General features: G+C 55.1%; 6 protein-coding genes across 6 annotated transcripts; 3 read left to right on the top strand and 3 right to left on the bottom strand.

Annotated features, from left to right (window-relative positions):
- Positions 1-122: 122 nt before the first annotated feature.
- J4E79_009493 (uncharacterized protein) lies at positions 123-1,895 on the top strand (the record flags this gene model as incomplete). The annotated part of the gene is made up of 1 exon (XM_049358339.1): positions 123-1,895. The coding sequence occupies one exon, from the start codon at positions 123-125 to the stop codon at positions 1,893-1,895; it is 1,773 nt and encodes a 590-aa protein (XP_049207194.1).
- A 2,109-nt stretch (positions 1,896-4,004) lies between these two features.
- On the bottom strand, positions 4,005-7,106 carry J4E79_009492 (uncharacterized protein; the record flags this gene model as incomplete). Its single annotated transcript, XM_049358338.1, has 1 exon — positions 4,005-7,106. One exon carries the CDS (start codon positions 7,104-7,106, stop codon positions 4,005-4,007), a length of 3,102 nt encoding a protein of 1,033 aa, XP_049207193.1.
- A 3,304-nt stretch (positions 7,107-10,410) lies between these two features.
- J4E79_009491 (uncharacterized protein) lies at positions 10,411-11,883 on the top strand (the record flags this gene model as incomplete). The annotated part of the gene is made up of 3 exons (XM_049358337.1): positions 10,411-10,491; positions 10,800-10,873; positions 10,923-11,883. 3 exons carry the CDS (start codon positions 10,411-10,413, stop codon positions 11,881-11,883), a joined length of 1,116 nt encoding a protein of 371 aa, XP_049207192.1.
- A 333-nt stretch (positions 11,884-12,216) lies between these two features.
- On the bottom strand, positions 12,217-13,321 carry J4E79_009490 (uncharacterized protein; the record flags this gene model as incomplete). Its single annotated transcript, XM_049358336.1, has 2 exons — positions 12,217-12,796; positions 12,867-13,321. 2 exons carry the CDS (start codon positions 13,319-13,321, stop codon positions 12,217-12,219), a joined length of 1,035 nt encoding a protein of 344 aa, XP_049207191.1.
- A 379-nt stretch (positions 13,322-13,700) lies between these two features.
- On the top strand, positions 13,701-14,240 carry J4E79_009489 (uncharacterized protein; the record flags this gene model as incomplete). The annotated part of the gene is made up of 1 exon (XM_049358335.1): positions 13,701-14,240. One exon carries the CDS (start codon positions 13,701-13,703, stop codon positions 14,238-14,240), a length of 540 nt encoding a protein of 179 aa, XP_049207190.1.
- A 212-nt stretch (positions 14,241-14,452) lies between these two features.
- Positions 14,453-14,998, bottom strand: J4E79_009488 (uncharacterized protein; the record flags this gene model as incomplete). The annotated part of the gene is made up of 2 exons (XM_049358334.1): positions 14,453-14,787; positions 14,848-14,998. The coding sequence occupies 2 exons, from the start codon at positions 14,996-14,998 to the stop codon at positions 14,453-14,455; spliced, it is 486 nt and encodes a 161-aa protein (XP_049207189.1).
- Positions 14,999-15,475: the final 477 nt, after the last annotated feature.

The following is a 15,475-nucleotide window of genomic DNA, read 5'->3' as shown; positions in this document are numbered from 1 at the left end:
CTGCATTGCCCGGATCCGCATGTGTCAGGCCTGAGTCGCAAGCAGTCGTTGCTGTCACACTATAAGAGAGATCCCACACCCCACACCCGCCTAGCAATCCTCTCCCCACACCGATTGCCGCCATGGACGACCCCCTCCCCGATCACTACAAGGCCCTGGGCGTCGCCAACACGGTCGACGCCGCCGTCATCAAGGCCACCTACCGCAAGCTCGTCCTCAAGTGCCATCCCGACAAGGTCACCGACCCCGCGTTGAAGGAGCAGAAACAGGAGGAGTTTCACAACATCCAGCAGGCCTACGAGTGCCTCATTGACGACGAGAAGAGGAGCAAGTACGACGCGCAGATCACGCTCGACAAGCTGCGCAAGGAGAAGGCGGCGCGAGGAGGTGCGCCACGCGACAGGACTGCACGCTTCGACGTCCCCACATCAGGCGGTGCATCCTTTGCTGCAAACGGCCCTTCGCGATACACCACCGAGTACCGCGCTCCCAGAGCGAGCGAGGAAGACGACCGCTACCACGCACGATACCACGCCCAACCCTCAAAACCCACATCATCCTCGAGATCCACTCGCGACAAGGAGCCCAAGAGCTCGCGACACGTCAAAGAAGACAGATCACGCTCAGATCGCGAGAAAACGCGTGCCAAGGAGACCCGAAGCGACCGCAAGTTCACCCAGGTCGACAGTGAGTCATCGGGTGACGAGAAGGCGCGCTACGAGGCAGCCTTCAAGGCTCGCACTGAAGAGGATGCTCGGCGCAAGGCAGAAGAGCGCCGCACCTATGAAGACAACCGATATGCCGGCACCACCACTCACACTGTCCCTGCTGCACGCAAGATGAGCGTTCAGGAAGAAGAGGCGCTCCGATACCAGCACAAGTCACGCGCCCACGTCGAGGCGGATATCCTATCTTCCCGACCGTCGCCCGCCAGGGCTTCTTCGCGCGATTACTACACCTCCGACCCACCTCGGATGGTTCGACGCGACAGTGCTCGACCCGAGCCCGTCCGCAGGTCATCTGCTCGCCCCAGTAAGGAAAGACCTTCTCTGTCCCGTCGTGACACCGACCGTACCGATCGCGGTATTCCCGAGGTTGTCGAGTGGGATGATGAGCCTCGCCGTGAGGAGAGACGCGTACCCAGCTTCAAGCATACGACCTCATCACCTGCTGAGCTCTCACGTGGAGTGCCTCAGCGCTCGTACACCGAGAGCAGGTCCACCAGATATGCCGAGAACACGCCTCCAGCCCCTTCGCTGAGTCGATCGTCGACCATGCCTACCATTCCAAACACCTCCTCGCGCAGGAAGGACGCTACCGCTCCTCGCCCGTCTGGTCTTCGCGAGGCCATGACTCCAGAGCAATACAGCAGCCCTGAGAAGTACGCCAGTCCCGAGCGAGACGCCTTCCCCAGCGTACCACCATCGTCGACCGTCAAGACATATTACTACCCCGTTCCCGGAGCTGGCGTGTCCCAAGACCCGCCAACCCCCACTCCTCGCCACGTTGTTCGCGAACCCCAATCCCAACGCCAACACCGTTCAAAGTCGCCCATCGGCAAGCCCCCGATTGGTCCCAACCGTCCGGCAGAGCCCACCACTGCATCATACAAGACCGTGCCCCGGCCATCAATGCCAAGTCGCACGGAGTCAAGTCGCAACATCTCGCCTGTTCGCGAAGAACGCGGCCGCTCAGGAAGGCTCTACGGTGAAATTGGTAGCGAACCCCGACACCGGGTACGCCAGGCAAGCATCGACCCCAACGAAATCCAATACAGCCGTAGATACGGTCCCGAGGACGTCAGATGGGCACCGAGATCTGGTGAACCCGACAGGGTTGACAGAGGCTTTGCCAGTAAACCTGGTCTCAGCAGAACTGCTACGTATGCTTACTAGTAGTTCCGTTATACTTTGAATTGGAAAGGCGAAACGCACACACACATACAAACATATCGACACAGGCATCAAATTGCCCACAGGATACCCAACTCCCGGATGCTATTGGACGAAACACCGGGATCATATTTGCGATTTCACAGGCGTTGAACGGTTTTTCCCATTACTATCTCCCATCTCATTGATGTTCAGTTCTACGACCAACTACACGCAAGTGCTGCGTTTGGCGTTTCTCTGTCTCCTCGTCTTGCGCAAGTCTCACACTCAATCATCTCTGTACAATTGCATATATACATCGAAATTGAAATACATTTCGATGCAGCTTTTCCAATCGCTTTTCTATTGCTCCAACTCCATCGAGCAAGACGTGTATGTACGTCTTGTGATTACTTTCGTTGTATTGTATTGACACACACTGCGCCGGGCTAGACCTGGACACATTCGCTTTTTGGACTTATTGGTCTTTGGGATACGTATACTACGCTCGCTTGGTACGAGATGAGATAAGCTGAGATGGACATGAGATGATGAGCCTAATCGGCATGGTTTCTGCTTCTTGTTTCTGTAGACGTGGAGGTCTCTTTTGGGGCATACACACACGCATCACACATAGTATATAGTTTAAAGTAGTAACCTGAATGGATTTTCAACCTGATCGAAGACTTTCTTCCAGCATATGTTTTCTGTTCCCCCCTCGGAAATGTGTTTCACGATTATCTGATCTCGCAGCTACCGGTACGAGTAAATAAGACGACTTCACTGTAATTTCCTCACTCATGTTCCACAGAGCCGCAATCTCAACCGCGCGAGCTACCCATCTCACACCGCAACTACCTTCAGCCCACCCACCCACCACTAGCTGTGTTACCAGTTCAACCCTTCCTTTCATCCCTCCGTGACCAAGAACGGCGATCTGCACAACCCTTATCTTGCAGAGATAGGTCAGATCTACATTTGGAGCACCAGATAATGTAGAAGCGATGCAGGTGAGATGTATGTAAGCCTTTGTGTGTGTGTAAGGAACCAAGTAAGCGGATGTCTTCATTAGTCAGATGAGAGATGCTACTTCAGCTGTCGCATGTTTGGTCAGCAACAAAACGGTGTTCGGTTGGACCTGCCCTGCTAATCCATCTGCCCGTGGAGGGTACGCTTAATCAGGAAGATTACCTAGTGTGCTGAGAGGCCGTATCGCGAACGAAGGATCGCATGTACGATGAACACACATAAGTAAGCGGACGACCCATTGTTGAAATATGTGTTCCATTCATTTACATAGCCTTTTCCACCAGAAACCCATAGATGAATCCAGAGAGGGAAAAGGAAAAAATAGGAAAAGCCCAAGGATATGATCAATCCATCTGTCAAGATCCTTCTCTCCCTCTCTCCCACAAAACGCCTTTCGCTGGCTGAACTCGCCAAGCGAACCAGAAAATAGAAAAACCAAAACACAAAACCAAGGACGCAACCCAAGATCGCAAGTGGGTGCTTTCTGCCAGAAGACAGTCGCTTTGCATGGCTCGTAACATCGATACTGAGTGTGTAAAGTAAGGAGATGAGATAGATATACAAAGGGGCAGCGAATGTAGTAATGGTTTTGTCGAGAGGGAAAGTTGTTTGTAAGGAGTGTGAGTATGTCGAGGGGATGGCGGTACTAGGGTACTAGAAACTAGAACATTACTCTGCGTAATTCAACGCGCATTAGCCCCCAACATGCGAATATGTAAAGCCGTGCTGTACGGACTTGCAAAGAAACGAAAGATTTGATCACAAAGGAAATGACTGATGACAAGGGAATACGAGATGGAGACTGCCGGACCGTTGGAATGCATCGGCTGCCAACGGTAACGGATCTGCTGCACATCCAACGTCGACTCTGCAAAGTGGGCCAATGTGACATGCAGCTGTCAGGAGTCCAAACGCTCAGTGTTGGTGGCGTCGCGAGCTCCTGTTGGCGAAGGACGATCCTTCGGAGAGAGGTCGCGTAATTTCCGACAAGGCGGCCGAAGCTACCTAATCTTGTGCGCGCGGCGTTTTCTCCGGAAGCTTCTAGATTGAGCAAGTCCACTCCGCATATTTTGAGTTTGCGTTTCGGTCTGTTTGTGCCTTTGCTCACAGTACGTCCCAGATGTTCCGAACAATGGGGTTACTGCCAGTTTGAACAGGACTCCGGGGGTCAACGGTTGCCTTTTCAGGCGTCCATTGCCGGGGTAGTGGTTCTTCCCATGCGGTATGGCCGTTTCGTCCGTCCTTTATCGTCTCGTTGGAAGATACCGGACTCGTGTCGTCGCCAGAAGACTGGAGTTCGAAATGGAAGGGGTTCCTTGTGAACTCCTCAGCACGCGGTGACATGAGAGCGTCGATGTCATCAGCAGCATGTTGAGGAGCAGAAGGTTTCGGCAGCTTCGACTGAATCTCCGTTTGTAGCTTGTGCAACTTTCGTTGTTCGCGCATGTTCGGTGATGAGAACCTAGTGCGAATGGCCTTGGCGGGAGTTGAAAGGAAGGTTTGACTAGGCGATCGGGGCGTATCCGGTGCCTTGGGGAACGCTACAGGAACAGGTTCAGCCGGGTCGATAGGGGTCAAGGCTTGTTTTTCGGGTGAATTGCTAAGGCTGTCGATGCGTGGTCCGGCGTCTTGGCTATGTTTTGGGAAGGACATGGACAGCAAGCTGGGGGCCTGGAACATGGGGTTCGTTTGCGCCGTACCGTCCAGCGATGCAAAGCCGTTGAAAGTCTGATGGGCAGGCGGTAGGATGGCTTGGAATGACGGCCGTCGATCCTCAGCTTCAGAGTCCTTGATAGCCGCTATGCTGGGCCTGTCGAACGGATTGAAGTCTGCTCTCGTTGGCGATGTCAAGCCGAATGGATCTTCATCTGCTATCCTTGGCTTCAGTGGAGTCATGTGGAATTCCGTGGCACGTGGCGACTTTAGGTCATCTTCTAGGCTTGCGTCTGTGCGACCAAAGACATCTTTAGGAAATTGCGTAGCCACTGGCGAAGTAATCTCAGGCGCGGAAGGTTCGTTGTCCAGATCGTAGCCTGCCGGCCATGGGTTGTCAAAAGAAGTCTTGATTGGCGACATGACCTCAGCATCGGATGCGTCGTAGGAGCTGAAGGAAGGGATGTTGAAACTTGCTACAGCTGGGGATCGAAGTGGCTCAAATCCTGATGGTTGTAGAGGCGCCAGGTGTCTCTCTCCTGATCCGAATGATGAGCCCTCGTCGTTGCTCAGGCCCAATCGTAATGGAAGTTGACGTGAGAAGTTGGGGACAGAGGAAAGCTTGAGAGTAGGCTCGGAATAGTCTTCGCTGTCAGAAACATCTTGAGTCTGAATGGTCGGCACGTTGTCGTTAGTGACGGAGACTACAGGCACAACGTGACCTGTGGGGTCGACATAGGGCGTCGTTGTCGTCGGAGAGGGCTCGGATGGGACATCAAAGTGCGCAGGGCTCGAGTCCCAGGACCGACGGAAACCGGCTGAGAAGGCTCCAGTGGGTGCCGATAGGGGACCTGGAGATATAGCCATCATGTTGCCTGTGCTTGCCCGTTGCATGCTAATGTCGCTGTCGGGTGGTAGCGGCGCTGTTCGTGGAGTGCGCGATCCCGAACCAGAGTCCCTATCGTACGAAGAGTACTTATTGTTTCCTGTGGAGCGGGTGGAGGGAAGGCCAGCAGATCGGCGTCCATACCCTTGGTTGTGATATGAGCGGCTTTCGTTTTGTCTTAACAAGCTGTTGCGGAACTCTTGCAATTGCATGATGAGGTTCATGTTTGGTCCGATCCACTTGCTTCGCTTCTTCGCCTTGTCGTACGCTTCTTGCACACTCATCTGCGGGTCCTTGTACAGGCCGTAGGCAACGATCAAACTGGCAGAACGACTGACACCACATTGGCAATGGATGAGTACGCGCTTCCCACGCTGAACCCTCTCGTCTATCATCCTGACCAGCTTGTGAAGATCGGGAACGATGTCTGTGTTGTGCTCCCAGGGCATGTGAATGTACTCTGGTGTCTTGTATGTCTTGCCCTCGATCACAACCTCGCGCGGCTGTATGGTTTGCATGACCGGCGTGGCTTTGGGTGTGGTTGGCGAGCCATCGTCCATACCGAATGATTGCTTTGGTCGCTGTCCAAGGGTGGCAAAATCAACATTCTCCGCTGGTGGGCCATCTATGCGCCTGGCGTCAATGTCTTTTTGTGACTCCACCGTTGGCGTGGTGAATGGGTTCTTCACTTCGCTCGCGACGTTGATAATGACATCGAAAGTCGTGGCCTGGATAGCAGTTGGCTCAAAGTAGAGGAACACGCCAGACTCATAGATACAGATGGGGCCGTTAGGATAGGCAGCCGGCTTCTCCTCTCGTGACTGGGGAACATCGAAGTTGGGTTCCTGGTCCTCCTCCTCTTCCATTTCAAAGGGGACTTCGCTGAGGCCACTTTGCTTAGGTGCAACAGGTCGTAGAGGAGGCAATTGCATACCACCCATTGGATTCGTACTCGGTGAACATAATGGTAGTGAAGGAGATGACTGGAAGTGGCGAAGCGGTGGGCGATTGAAGGACGGTGTTGAGGGTATGAGCAACCGTACTGGTTTACTCTCATTGCTGCCAGGCGTTGAGATTGTTAAGCTCAAGTTGGACGGTCGACGCTTCGGGGGTGTCGGTGGTTTGATAAACAACGGAGATGGCGGTGCCGAACTGTTCTTTTCTTTGGGAGCGACTGCTATGGGAGCTGGGGTGTGCGCGCGCAAGTTGCTGAGCGAAGACGCTGTGTTGATACCAAGGTTCTTGAGATTCCGAGGCTTCTTTGCAGGTGTTGTGGGACGCTGCAATTCGAAGAATGGGCCGGCAGACGGTTCCCCAACAGGTGCTTCTGCTCGTCTTGACCTGAAGTCGGCAACGAAAGACGAGGGCGTGATTGTCTTTGCGAGGGGCGATTCGGGAGACACGCCTGGAGAGGGGTCTGTCACCGAGGACGAGTCCATGGTTGATATGGTTGTGGTCGGAGAGTTGTCGGAAGAGCCCGTCGACGTACTGTCGCGACTTTCGCTGTGGATGTGGAAGGAGGAGAAGGGTGTGCCCGAGTTGGTGTTGGGGCTCGTGGCAGGACGTGCTACATTCCCGCCATTTTGGCCCTTGCTGTGGTGATCTCCTCCAAATACGGCGCCGAATGAGGGCATGGGCATGAATGAGCGCGCGCTCGTCTGAACCATGCTGGGACTTGTGTGTGTTGCCAAACGTGGGCCGTGGTTGCGGGTGCTACTGGGCCAACGTGGAGCTCGCGTTGAGGTGGAGGGCGAAGGAAGGCAGTGGGTGAAGGACTGCTCGAGTTTCTTGGAAGGGAAAGAAGAATTAGGTGTGTAGAAAGCCCTTTTCAGAGTCGGAGTGTCAGCATCATGGGATATTGTAGGCGAGGCAGACATGGCAGGCGCATGTGTTTCGAAACGAGGGCGGCGGGACGGGGGAGTGGGGAATGGAGGCTGAAGATAGGTTGAGAAGCTGCTCCCAGACTCGAAGATTGGTGGTAGAGTGCACATGGTCGAGCAGGTAACGGTTGACAGGTGACAGGTGCCCGTACACTGCCTCGACTACAGTCATGCTCGCCCAGACAGACAACAGGGCACAGGAATGCGGAGTTGGGACACGAAAAGAAGATGCGGCTTACCTGGGTGCCAACAGCAGTGGGGAGGGGCGCTGGCGTGGTGAATTGGAGCGAGAATACCAGATCCTCTACTAAGCGCCTGGGGGAAGGAGCGACTGGGCCGGCGATGCGCCTATGCCTGAGGAGATGCGGCGTAGTGGGTAGAAAGGGCAGGAGCGGGCGACGCAGCGGGTGCGGGTGGTGCGGGCGGCGGTGGTGAGGAAGGCGCGGTCGAGGGTGGGTGCCGCGCTCACGATGGGGGTCTGTTGCGACGCACTCTGGACGATGGGGAGGGTCGAGGGCAGAGTGGTGACCAGCTTGGGCAGTGCGGACGAGGGAAGCCGGTCGATCGCAGAGCCGCTGCCGCCTGGATGTGGGAGGAGGGGGTCGTGGTAGGCGAGGCGAGCACGCTGTGTGTCGTGATTGAGGCGGCGTGAATGCGTCTTGTCGATGGATGGGGGAGACGAACTGCGAGCTGCGCTAGTGGCTCTGTGGAAGCGCCGACGTTCCAGGAATAGCAACCGCCGCCGGTGCGCTACGAGGCAGCTGCGACCACTAGGACACTAGCATGTCAGACCCATGAGCGTCTTGGGACCATACTACACAAACGCGCCAGTCCACTCAACCACCGCGCCTTACAGCCTGTCTACCGTACCGCGGCCGATCTTGGTTCGCAGCGTACGCGTAGCCGTCATTTCCCTCGCCTAGCAAACAAATACTCGCCCTCTCCGCTCCACAGGAGACGGCTCTCGACAAACTGCCCTTCTGCCCTTGTTCCCCGGACCTGGCGAACCTGGCGAGCCTAGAGTAGGCCCCTGGAGGCCGCATCCTGAAGACGGGAAGGCCCAGACGAGATACCTCGGAAAGAGGTTGGGGTCCGCGCCATATTGCATCCACCCCAGACAGTATGTAATCCGTCCCGTCTCCGGCCTCGACGCGCTCGAGATGAATTACTCGTCGTCCAGGTCGTCGTTGTTGTCAGCGCTCACCACCGCCGGGACACCCTGGCCTCGCTTCGCATGCCACAGCCATCGTTTCGACTCTCGCTGCGTGCAAGACTGCGACTGCGACTGACTTCATCGCGGCCTTCTGAGGCACAAAACAGTCGGAGCAAATATCTGCAACGTGAAACGCACCGTGGGAACTTATCGACCCACCTGTTGGCGGGGTGAGTTTTTGCGTCTCCGTCATGTGAGGATTACCACGCGTTTCATCTCTCTGCCGTCAGTTTCGCAATCCTAAACTCTCCCACAGCATTTGTGGACCTTTTTCCCGTATGACTGCCACGCAGAGCCGCAGTCCTTGCAGTACCTGCCGAAACGTATTTCCACCTCTGCCGCCGCCTGTGCCCTGAATGTTGGTAATTTGTTCTTTCTGTTACGCAAAGCCCCGATTCGGCGAGCCCACACCAAATGCGTTTCAGCATCTTTTAACACCGGCAGAATCCGTCCTAAAAAGCAACGCGACACCGATTCGGGTACCCATGCGAAGATCCAACGACTCAGGACAGTCCGCCTCATCTTCCTGGGCACGTGCTCTTGAGATCGGGATAGGTCGACTGAGCGACTCATTGGTAGTTTCCATACTTATCAACTTGCAACGTGGAGATCAGAGCCCAACTCTTCGCTACCAACTAGACGGGTTTCCCGACTGAGTCGTCCTTGGGAAGTGTTCTGGCCTCCCAACACAAGGCCCCAATAAGGCCCGAGTCTCTTTGCCGGCCCTGACGCTACACGCAGTGAGTCGTAGCAGCTGTGACAGAACAGTCTGGTTCTCCCGCTATTAGGGTGATTTGGACCAAGCAGCATTCTTTTCGAGATAAAAGATAAGGGGTGATGTATCACGGGCCTCAGTGAGGTTCAAATGTTTGCGATCGTGCTGGCGGTCCGAGAACCTAATCCTCTGCGACGACCTTGACCAGCAAGCTGGGACGTGCTCTGTACATTTCATGGTCGACCTGATCATAGGTTTGGTTGTGCGTGAAGTCTCAACATACTCAAATGAGGTTCATGCGCCCCTGTGGCCTATGTGCCGTGGTACCTGTATTGTAGCACGTCACCACGACACACTGCGCGCATGTCATAGCTTTCTCGGACTTGCGTCCGACTTCATAACATGGAACGCTATGCTCGCTCACAAGAACGGGCAACGTACCTTCGTGTCCAGCTGTAGTCACAACTTTGACATAGGCGCTTTGCACATCTCAGCTGGACTAGAATACTGCCAGAGACATGTGTAACAAGTTGTGGGTGCTGCATGAGAATGGAATGTGACTGTGTCAGAAGCTACAAGTCGCTGTTCATTCTTACCGTGTCACGCTGTTCCCTAAGCATACTTGAAAGTATGACGGAAGGATAACGCGCTCATATGTAGATGTGGTCAAACTGCACCCTCTGATCAGAAACTTCGATGTATTAGTATTGGAAATCGACTTATCCCACAAGCTAATTGTTCATTCAAAGCAACGCAAGCTCTGTGTTACTTACAGCCTCTACATATGTAAAAGACGAAATCTTATATCTGGCTTCTTCATAGTCAGTACCTGATATGGCCGTAGTAATGATAAACTCAGCATGGCTACGTTCGCCTTCATCCATGAAGAAAATGGGTAGAAACTTTCAAAGCCATCACCACGTTCGCCTTACATAATAGCCCCAGACTGAGAAAACTTTAATAACCTTCGCAAAACTGCAGGCGAAAGTGCATGTTCTGTTGTTCAGCGTGCAGATGCGCTCATCAATGACCACCACTAACGCCAAGCCAAAGCGGGCTAGCGCCGCCCACCATGCGAAATTCAAGCGAGCCCGAAGAACTCGAAAGTCGAGAGCCTCTTCTTTTCGCGACAACTAACCACCAGGTCAATCACAACAGCGATCATGTCGAGGCCAACCGTCACCGTCGTCTCCGCCAAGGGCGAGGCCACCAAGGACACCGTCCCCGTGCCCAATGTCTTCAAGGTCAGTTCCGCCGCAATTCGAACTTCGCGATACGATGCAAACCACAACCGGAGGGACTGAGGGCTGCGACGGCAGCTGGAGGAGTACACACATGGGAAGAACATCGAAAGAGCGGGGACACAGGTGGCAGCGGAGGATGCTCGCATTGAGCTGGACTACGCAGAGTTCTTCCCATGATGCACTCTTGTGAAAGTGTAGCGAAAGCCGCATTTTCTGGCTTGTCTGCTTCTCTCAGTCTCTTGGATACGGCTCTGCGATGCACTTGGACGCAAATCAGGGACTATGGCCAATGCTAACAACTCTTCCAGGCACCCATCCGCCCTGACATCGTCCACGCGGTGCACACTGGCATGAACAAGAACCGCCGCCAGCCATACGCTGTGTAAGCCTACCTCGCGCGCCGCACAACCACACAGTCTAACAACAAGCAGCTCCGAGAAGGCTGGTCACCAGACTTCTGCCGAGTCCTGGGGTACCGGTCGCGCTGTGGCCCGTATTCCCCGTGTCTCTGGTGGAGGTACTCACCGTGCCGGTCAGGCTGCCTTCGGTAACATGTGCCGCTCCGGTCGCATGTTCGCGCCCACCAAGATCTGGCGCAAGTGGCACCAGAAGATCAACCTGAACCAGAAGCGTTTCGCTACCGCGTCTGCGCTCGCTGCTTCAGGAAGCCCTGCTCTTCTCCTTGCCCGCGGTCACGCCATCAGCACCGTCCCTGAGGTTCCTCTCGTCATCTCATCGACTGCTTTCGCCGATGCCGCCATCAAGAAGACCTCCGCCGCCGTCGCTCTGCTGAAGGCTGTCGGTGCTGGTGCCGATGTCGAGAAGGCCCGCAACACACGCAAGGTCCGCGCTGGTAAGGGTAAGCTCCGTGGCCGCCGTCACACTCAGCGCCGCGGACCCCTCGTCATCTACAACCCCGAGGAGGATGGCAAGGAGCTCGTCCTTGCTTTCCGCAACATCCCAGGTGTCGAGACCTCATCCGTCTACTCCCTGAACCTCCTCCAGCTCGCCCCCGGTGGCCACCTCGGTCGCTTCATCGTCTGGACCTCATCCGCTTTCAGCGCTCTCGACAAGGTCTACGGATCCACCGCTGAGCCCTCAGCGCTCAAGAAGGACTACCTCCTGCCCTCCACCATGATGAGCCAGCCCGACCTCAGCAAGATCGTCAACTCCAGCGACGTCCAGAAGGTCCTCCGCCCCGTCCGTGGTGGAGCCGTCTCCAAGCGTGGTGTCGTACAAAAGAAGAACCCGCTCAAGAACTTCCAGGTGCAGCTCCGCCTCAACCCATACGCTGCTACCTTCTCCAAGGAGAAGCTCGGCCAGAAGAAGCTCGAGCAGGGCAAGCCCGAGTATGCCACCGAGACCTTCCACGAGCTTATGCACGAGAACTAGATGGTTGTTGGTTAGCGTTATGATTTCCTAAGGTGTTCTCTCTTCGGCTGGGATGGACTGGAATGATGAATAGCTATGACAAATGTAGCTCTTCACAAAATGCCTCTTGAGAAGGTTTCACTTCCACTCCTATTTATGACCATTGAATCAGGCGTCGTATTGATGAAGTTCGTTCACGTATTGCGGATAGATGTTCGTAGTAATGTGGTATTGCATGATCGTCAGCGTTGCACTGATTTTAAGGTCTCTTCCAAGTGTACTCTCATGCTAGCAATACATTTCCCAAACGCCGTCGCTATGCTTCAAAGTTGCCCTCATCGCGAGAACAAGACCTCACTTGAATAGCCGCCTTCCACCGGTCCTGCCCATGGTCCTCTCCACACCCTCCAGACTCATGCCCGCGAATCCAGCACCCCCACCATCCCGATCCCTCTTATACCTCCTCAACGCTTCTCTCAGGTGTGCTGGTGTAAGCGGTCCCTTATCACACGCCTTCAGCCTATCCTGTAAACTAGCATCCTTCTCCACCTCCTTCCACAGACTCTCCGTGCGATCAACTTGCGTAGGATACCAGCCCGCACTCGTAATATCGGAATTAGTCGGCCTATTCCTATCATCCTTGATATGAGCACTAGGTCTGACCAGACTCTGACTGAGGATGGGACCCGGCAAGTTTGGGTTGGGCAGATGGGTGCGGACGGCGGACCATTCGTCGCGGACGGTGAGGGCGCGGTCGATGAGTTCGCCGATGAAGGTTTTGGAGTATGATGTTACGGCAATGATGATGGGTTGGGGGACGGATTGGGAGAGGGTTTGGTTGACGAGTTTGCGGACGGTTTCCCGCTTAAGGCGGATGCGGCGGTAGGTTGCGTAGCGGTCCATTTGGGCTGGGGTCATGAAGTCTTCTAGCATGCTGTTTTGTCATGTTGAATTAGCGAATATGCTCTGGAACAGCAGACGGAGGTTGGTGATGGGAGACATACCGTTCGTATTCCTTCTCCTGTTTCCTGCGCGCCTCGACACTCATGCCACCTTCGATTTCCATGCCCATTTCCTCGCCCATCTCGTCATCGTCGTCGTCTTCTGCTTCTTCTCCGCCGTCGCCATCTTCATCTTCACCTCCTATTGCGCTCCGTCCGTCGGCGCCTTTGCCGCCTCTTGCGCTTGAGCCCGCGACACTGCCTCCGTCTCCGCCCTTCTTCCGTCGCTTCTTCCCTCCTACGCCGTTGACGACGGATGTCGTAATGTTGCTTTCCACGGACGGTGAACGCGAGTACTGGCGCGGGGAACCGCCGACTGATTCGGCATCTGGGGAGAAGGCGTTGCGTAGGTTGGAGGGTTTGCGCTTTTTTGTGGGCGCGCCGGAGTGAGAGGATATGCTGCCGCGCTTGCGACTGCCGGGGACGTTGAGCTGTGGGATGTGTGGTGGTGAAGCCATGATCGCGCGATCAACAAGAGTACCGGCCTCTTGTGCTGGCGTCGTCGTAATGGGGGGTGGTTGGGTGGGAAGGCTAACTTCTGCTGGTTGAACAATGGAATGGGCCCTGGGGAAGTCGCGATCTCCGCCAAGCAAAACGATGGAGCGTCCACTAGCGCGTTTTCTGCTCGGAAAGCGCGACCGGGATTGATTTCGTCATCGACATTCGGGAGATGGATGCTTGCGCCTGTTGCTCTCACTCAGCGTCTACGCTTTCGACTTTCACCATGTAAAACGATATATCAGAAGGCGATCTGCCATTAACACCATTTCACTCGCATAACGCTTGCCATCCTCACTTCGCATCGTATACCTGCATCTCGCCCAGCGTGCCTCAAAGATGCCATCCTACGAAGAGTCCTACGGCCAGCAAGCCGCCCAAGCAGCAGGCACAGGCGCAACCGACACCGATGGCGCCGTCCAAGCACCACCCGACGCGAGATCCACCTCTGACCTCCCACCTGCCGCCCTCGACCTAGCAGCGCGCCTCTTCGACCTCGCCCGCAGCGGGGACACATCGACCCTCTCGCAATACGTCAGCGCCGGCATCCCCAAAAACCTCACCAACTCATCCGGCGACACACTTCTCATGCTGGCGTCCTACCATGGCAAGGCTGAGACTGCTAAGATGCTGCTAGACAACGGCGCTGATGCGAATGTGCTAAATGGGAGGGGTCAGAGTCCTATTGCGGGGGCTGTGTTCAAAGGGTACGATGATGTCGTTAGAGTGTTGTATGATGGGGGAGCAGACGTAGAGAAGGGACAGCCGAATGCGGTGGACTGCGCGAGGATGTTTAAGAGAGGGAATTGCTTGAAATTGTTTGGTGTCGAGGAAGGAGAGGGGACCGTGGTGGATGTCGATGCACATGCTGTGTCGTAGTGGAGACTCCGCAGTGTTGATGATGTGTACTAGACTTGCTCACTCGTTCAGGGCCGGCACAAGAATATCTAGAGGGTATAAATGAATTACTGCTGAAGCTGAATACTCAACTCATGCTATCCGACTCAACACAAAGTCTGGCAATCTAATCCTTTCGAAACAACCTTCCTGCAAATCATGGTATCATATCATCGTCCTTCGGCCCCAACTCCCTACTTCTTCTCCTCCTTTCCCTTGCCGCCACCAAACATGCCTCCAACGTATCCACCAGCACTCTTCGCGCCGCCAGCAACACTGCTTGCACCTCCCTTCACACCATCTGCAGCACTCTGTCCATAACCACCCAGTGGTCCTTGACTCTCAACAGGGTTTCCCTTGTCGTCCTTGCCGCCGCGTTCGGCACGGTTGATGCCCTCTTTGGAGACGGCATCACCGAGGGGTTGTGCGAGCCCTCCCTTGCCGACTTGGCCGCCGACGAGGTTGTTTACGCCGTCTTGGAGGTTGTCGACTTGGTCGATGCCTGTGACCTTGGTCTGGTCGAGTTGTTCTATGGGGAGAAGTGTTAGCGATGGGCAGTCGGGTAGAAGGTAGGATATAAGAGTCGTACGTTTGGTAGCATAAGATGCCTTGTTATCCTTGGTGAACCACTTCAGGTACTGGTCCTCGATCCATGGCATCCATGTCTCGTACTTTTGGTTGTAGTACTCTCCCGCGGATTCCCTGTAGGTCTTCTGCGATGCCTTGTTTTGGTCTGACATCTTGGGTAGTGTGGATATTGTTTATTAATCGTATTGGAGTGTATGAACGGTAATTTGGGAGGTTCGTAAGGTTGTGTGTATTTGCATGTGAAGACCCAACACAGATCAGGCAGTCAGCCATATATATACTCCACCTGCACGCCTGCGCCTTCCCGTGTGTACGCCATCTGCGCCAGCGGTGATCTCATCCTCGATCACTTGCACCGTGCTTGTTACAAGTTTGTGGCCCGCTGTGGTGGCATCGAGACAGGGGTGGGTGCGTGGATGGGTTGCGCTATACGTCATCTGAACCAGAAACCCAGACCAACTGATCGTCCCGCGTGGAAACCTGCATCTCGGACAGCATCTCTTGGCTGGACGGCCGCCATTCAAGTTATCTACGCGGGGCCAAGGGCGCCTGGACTCTAGGGCTGGACGTCTGTTGGGCTCGGCTTGGTTGGTTCGTGGGGTCGCAGATTGTGTAGGCGGGCTTTGGTG

Source organism: Alternaria viburni (assembly GCF_023758015.1).
Source record: "Alternaria viburni strain BMP 2772 chromosome Unknown scaffold_25, whole genome shotgun sequence".
NCBI lineage: Eukaryota > Fungi > Ascomycota > Dothideomycetes > Pleosporales > Pleosporaceae > Alternaria > Alternaria viburni.
The sequence above is the reverse complement of the archived record's forward strand: the minus strand, read 5'-3'. Positions and strand labels throughout refer to the sequence as shown.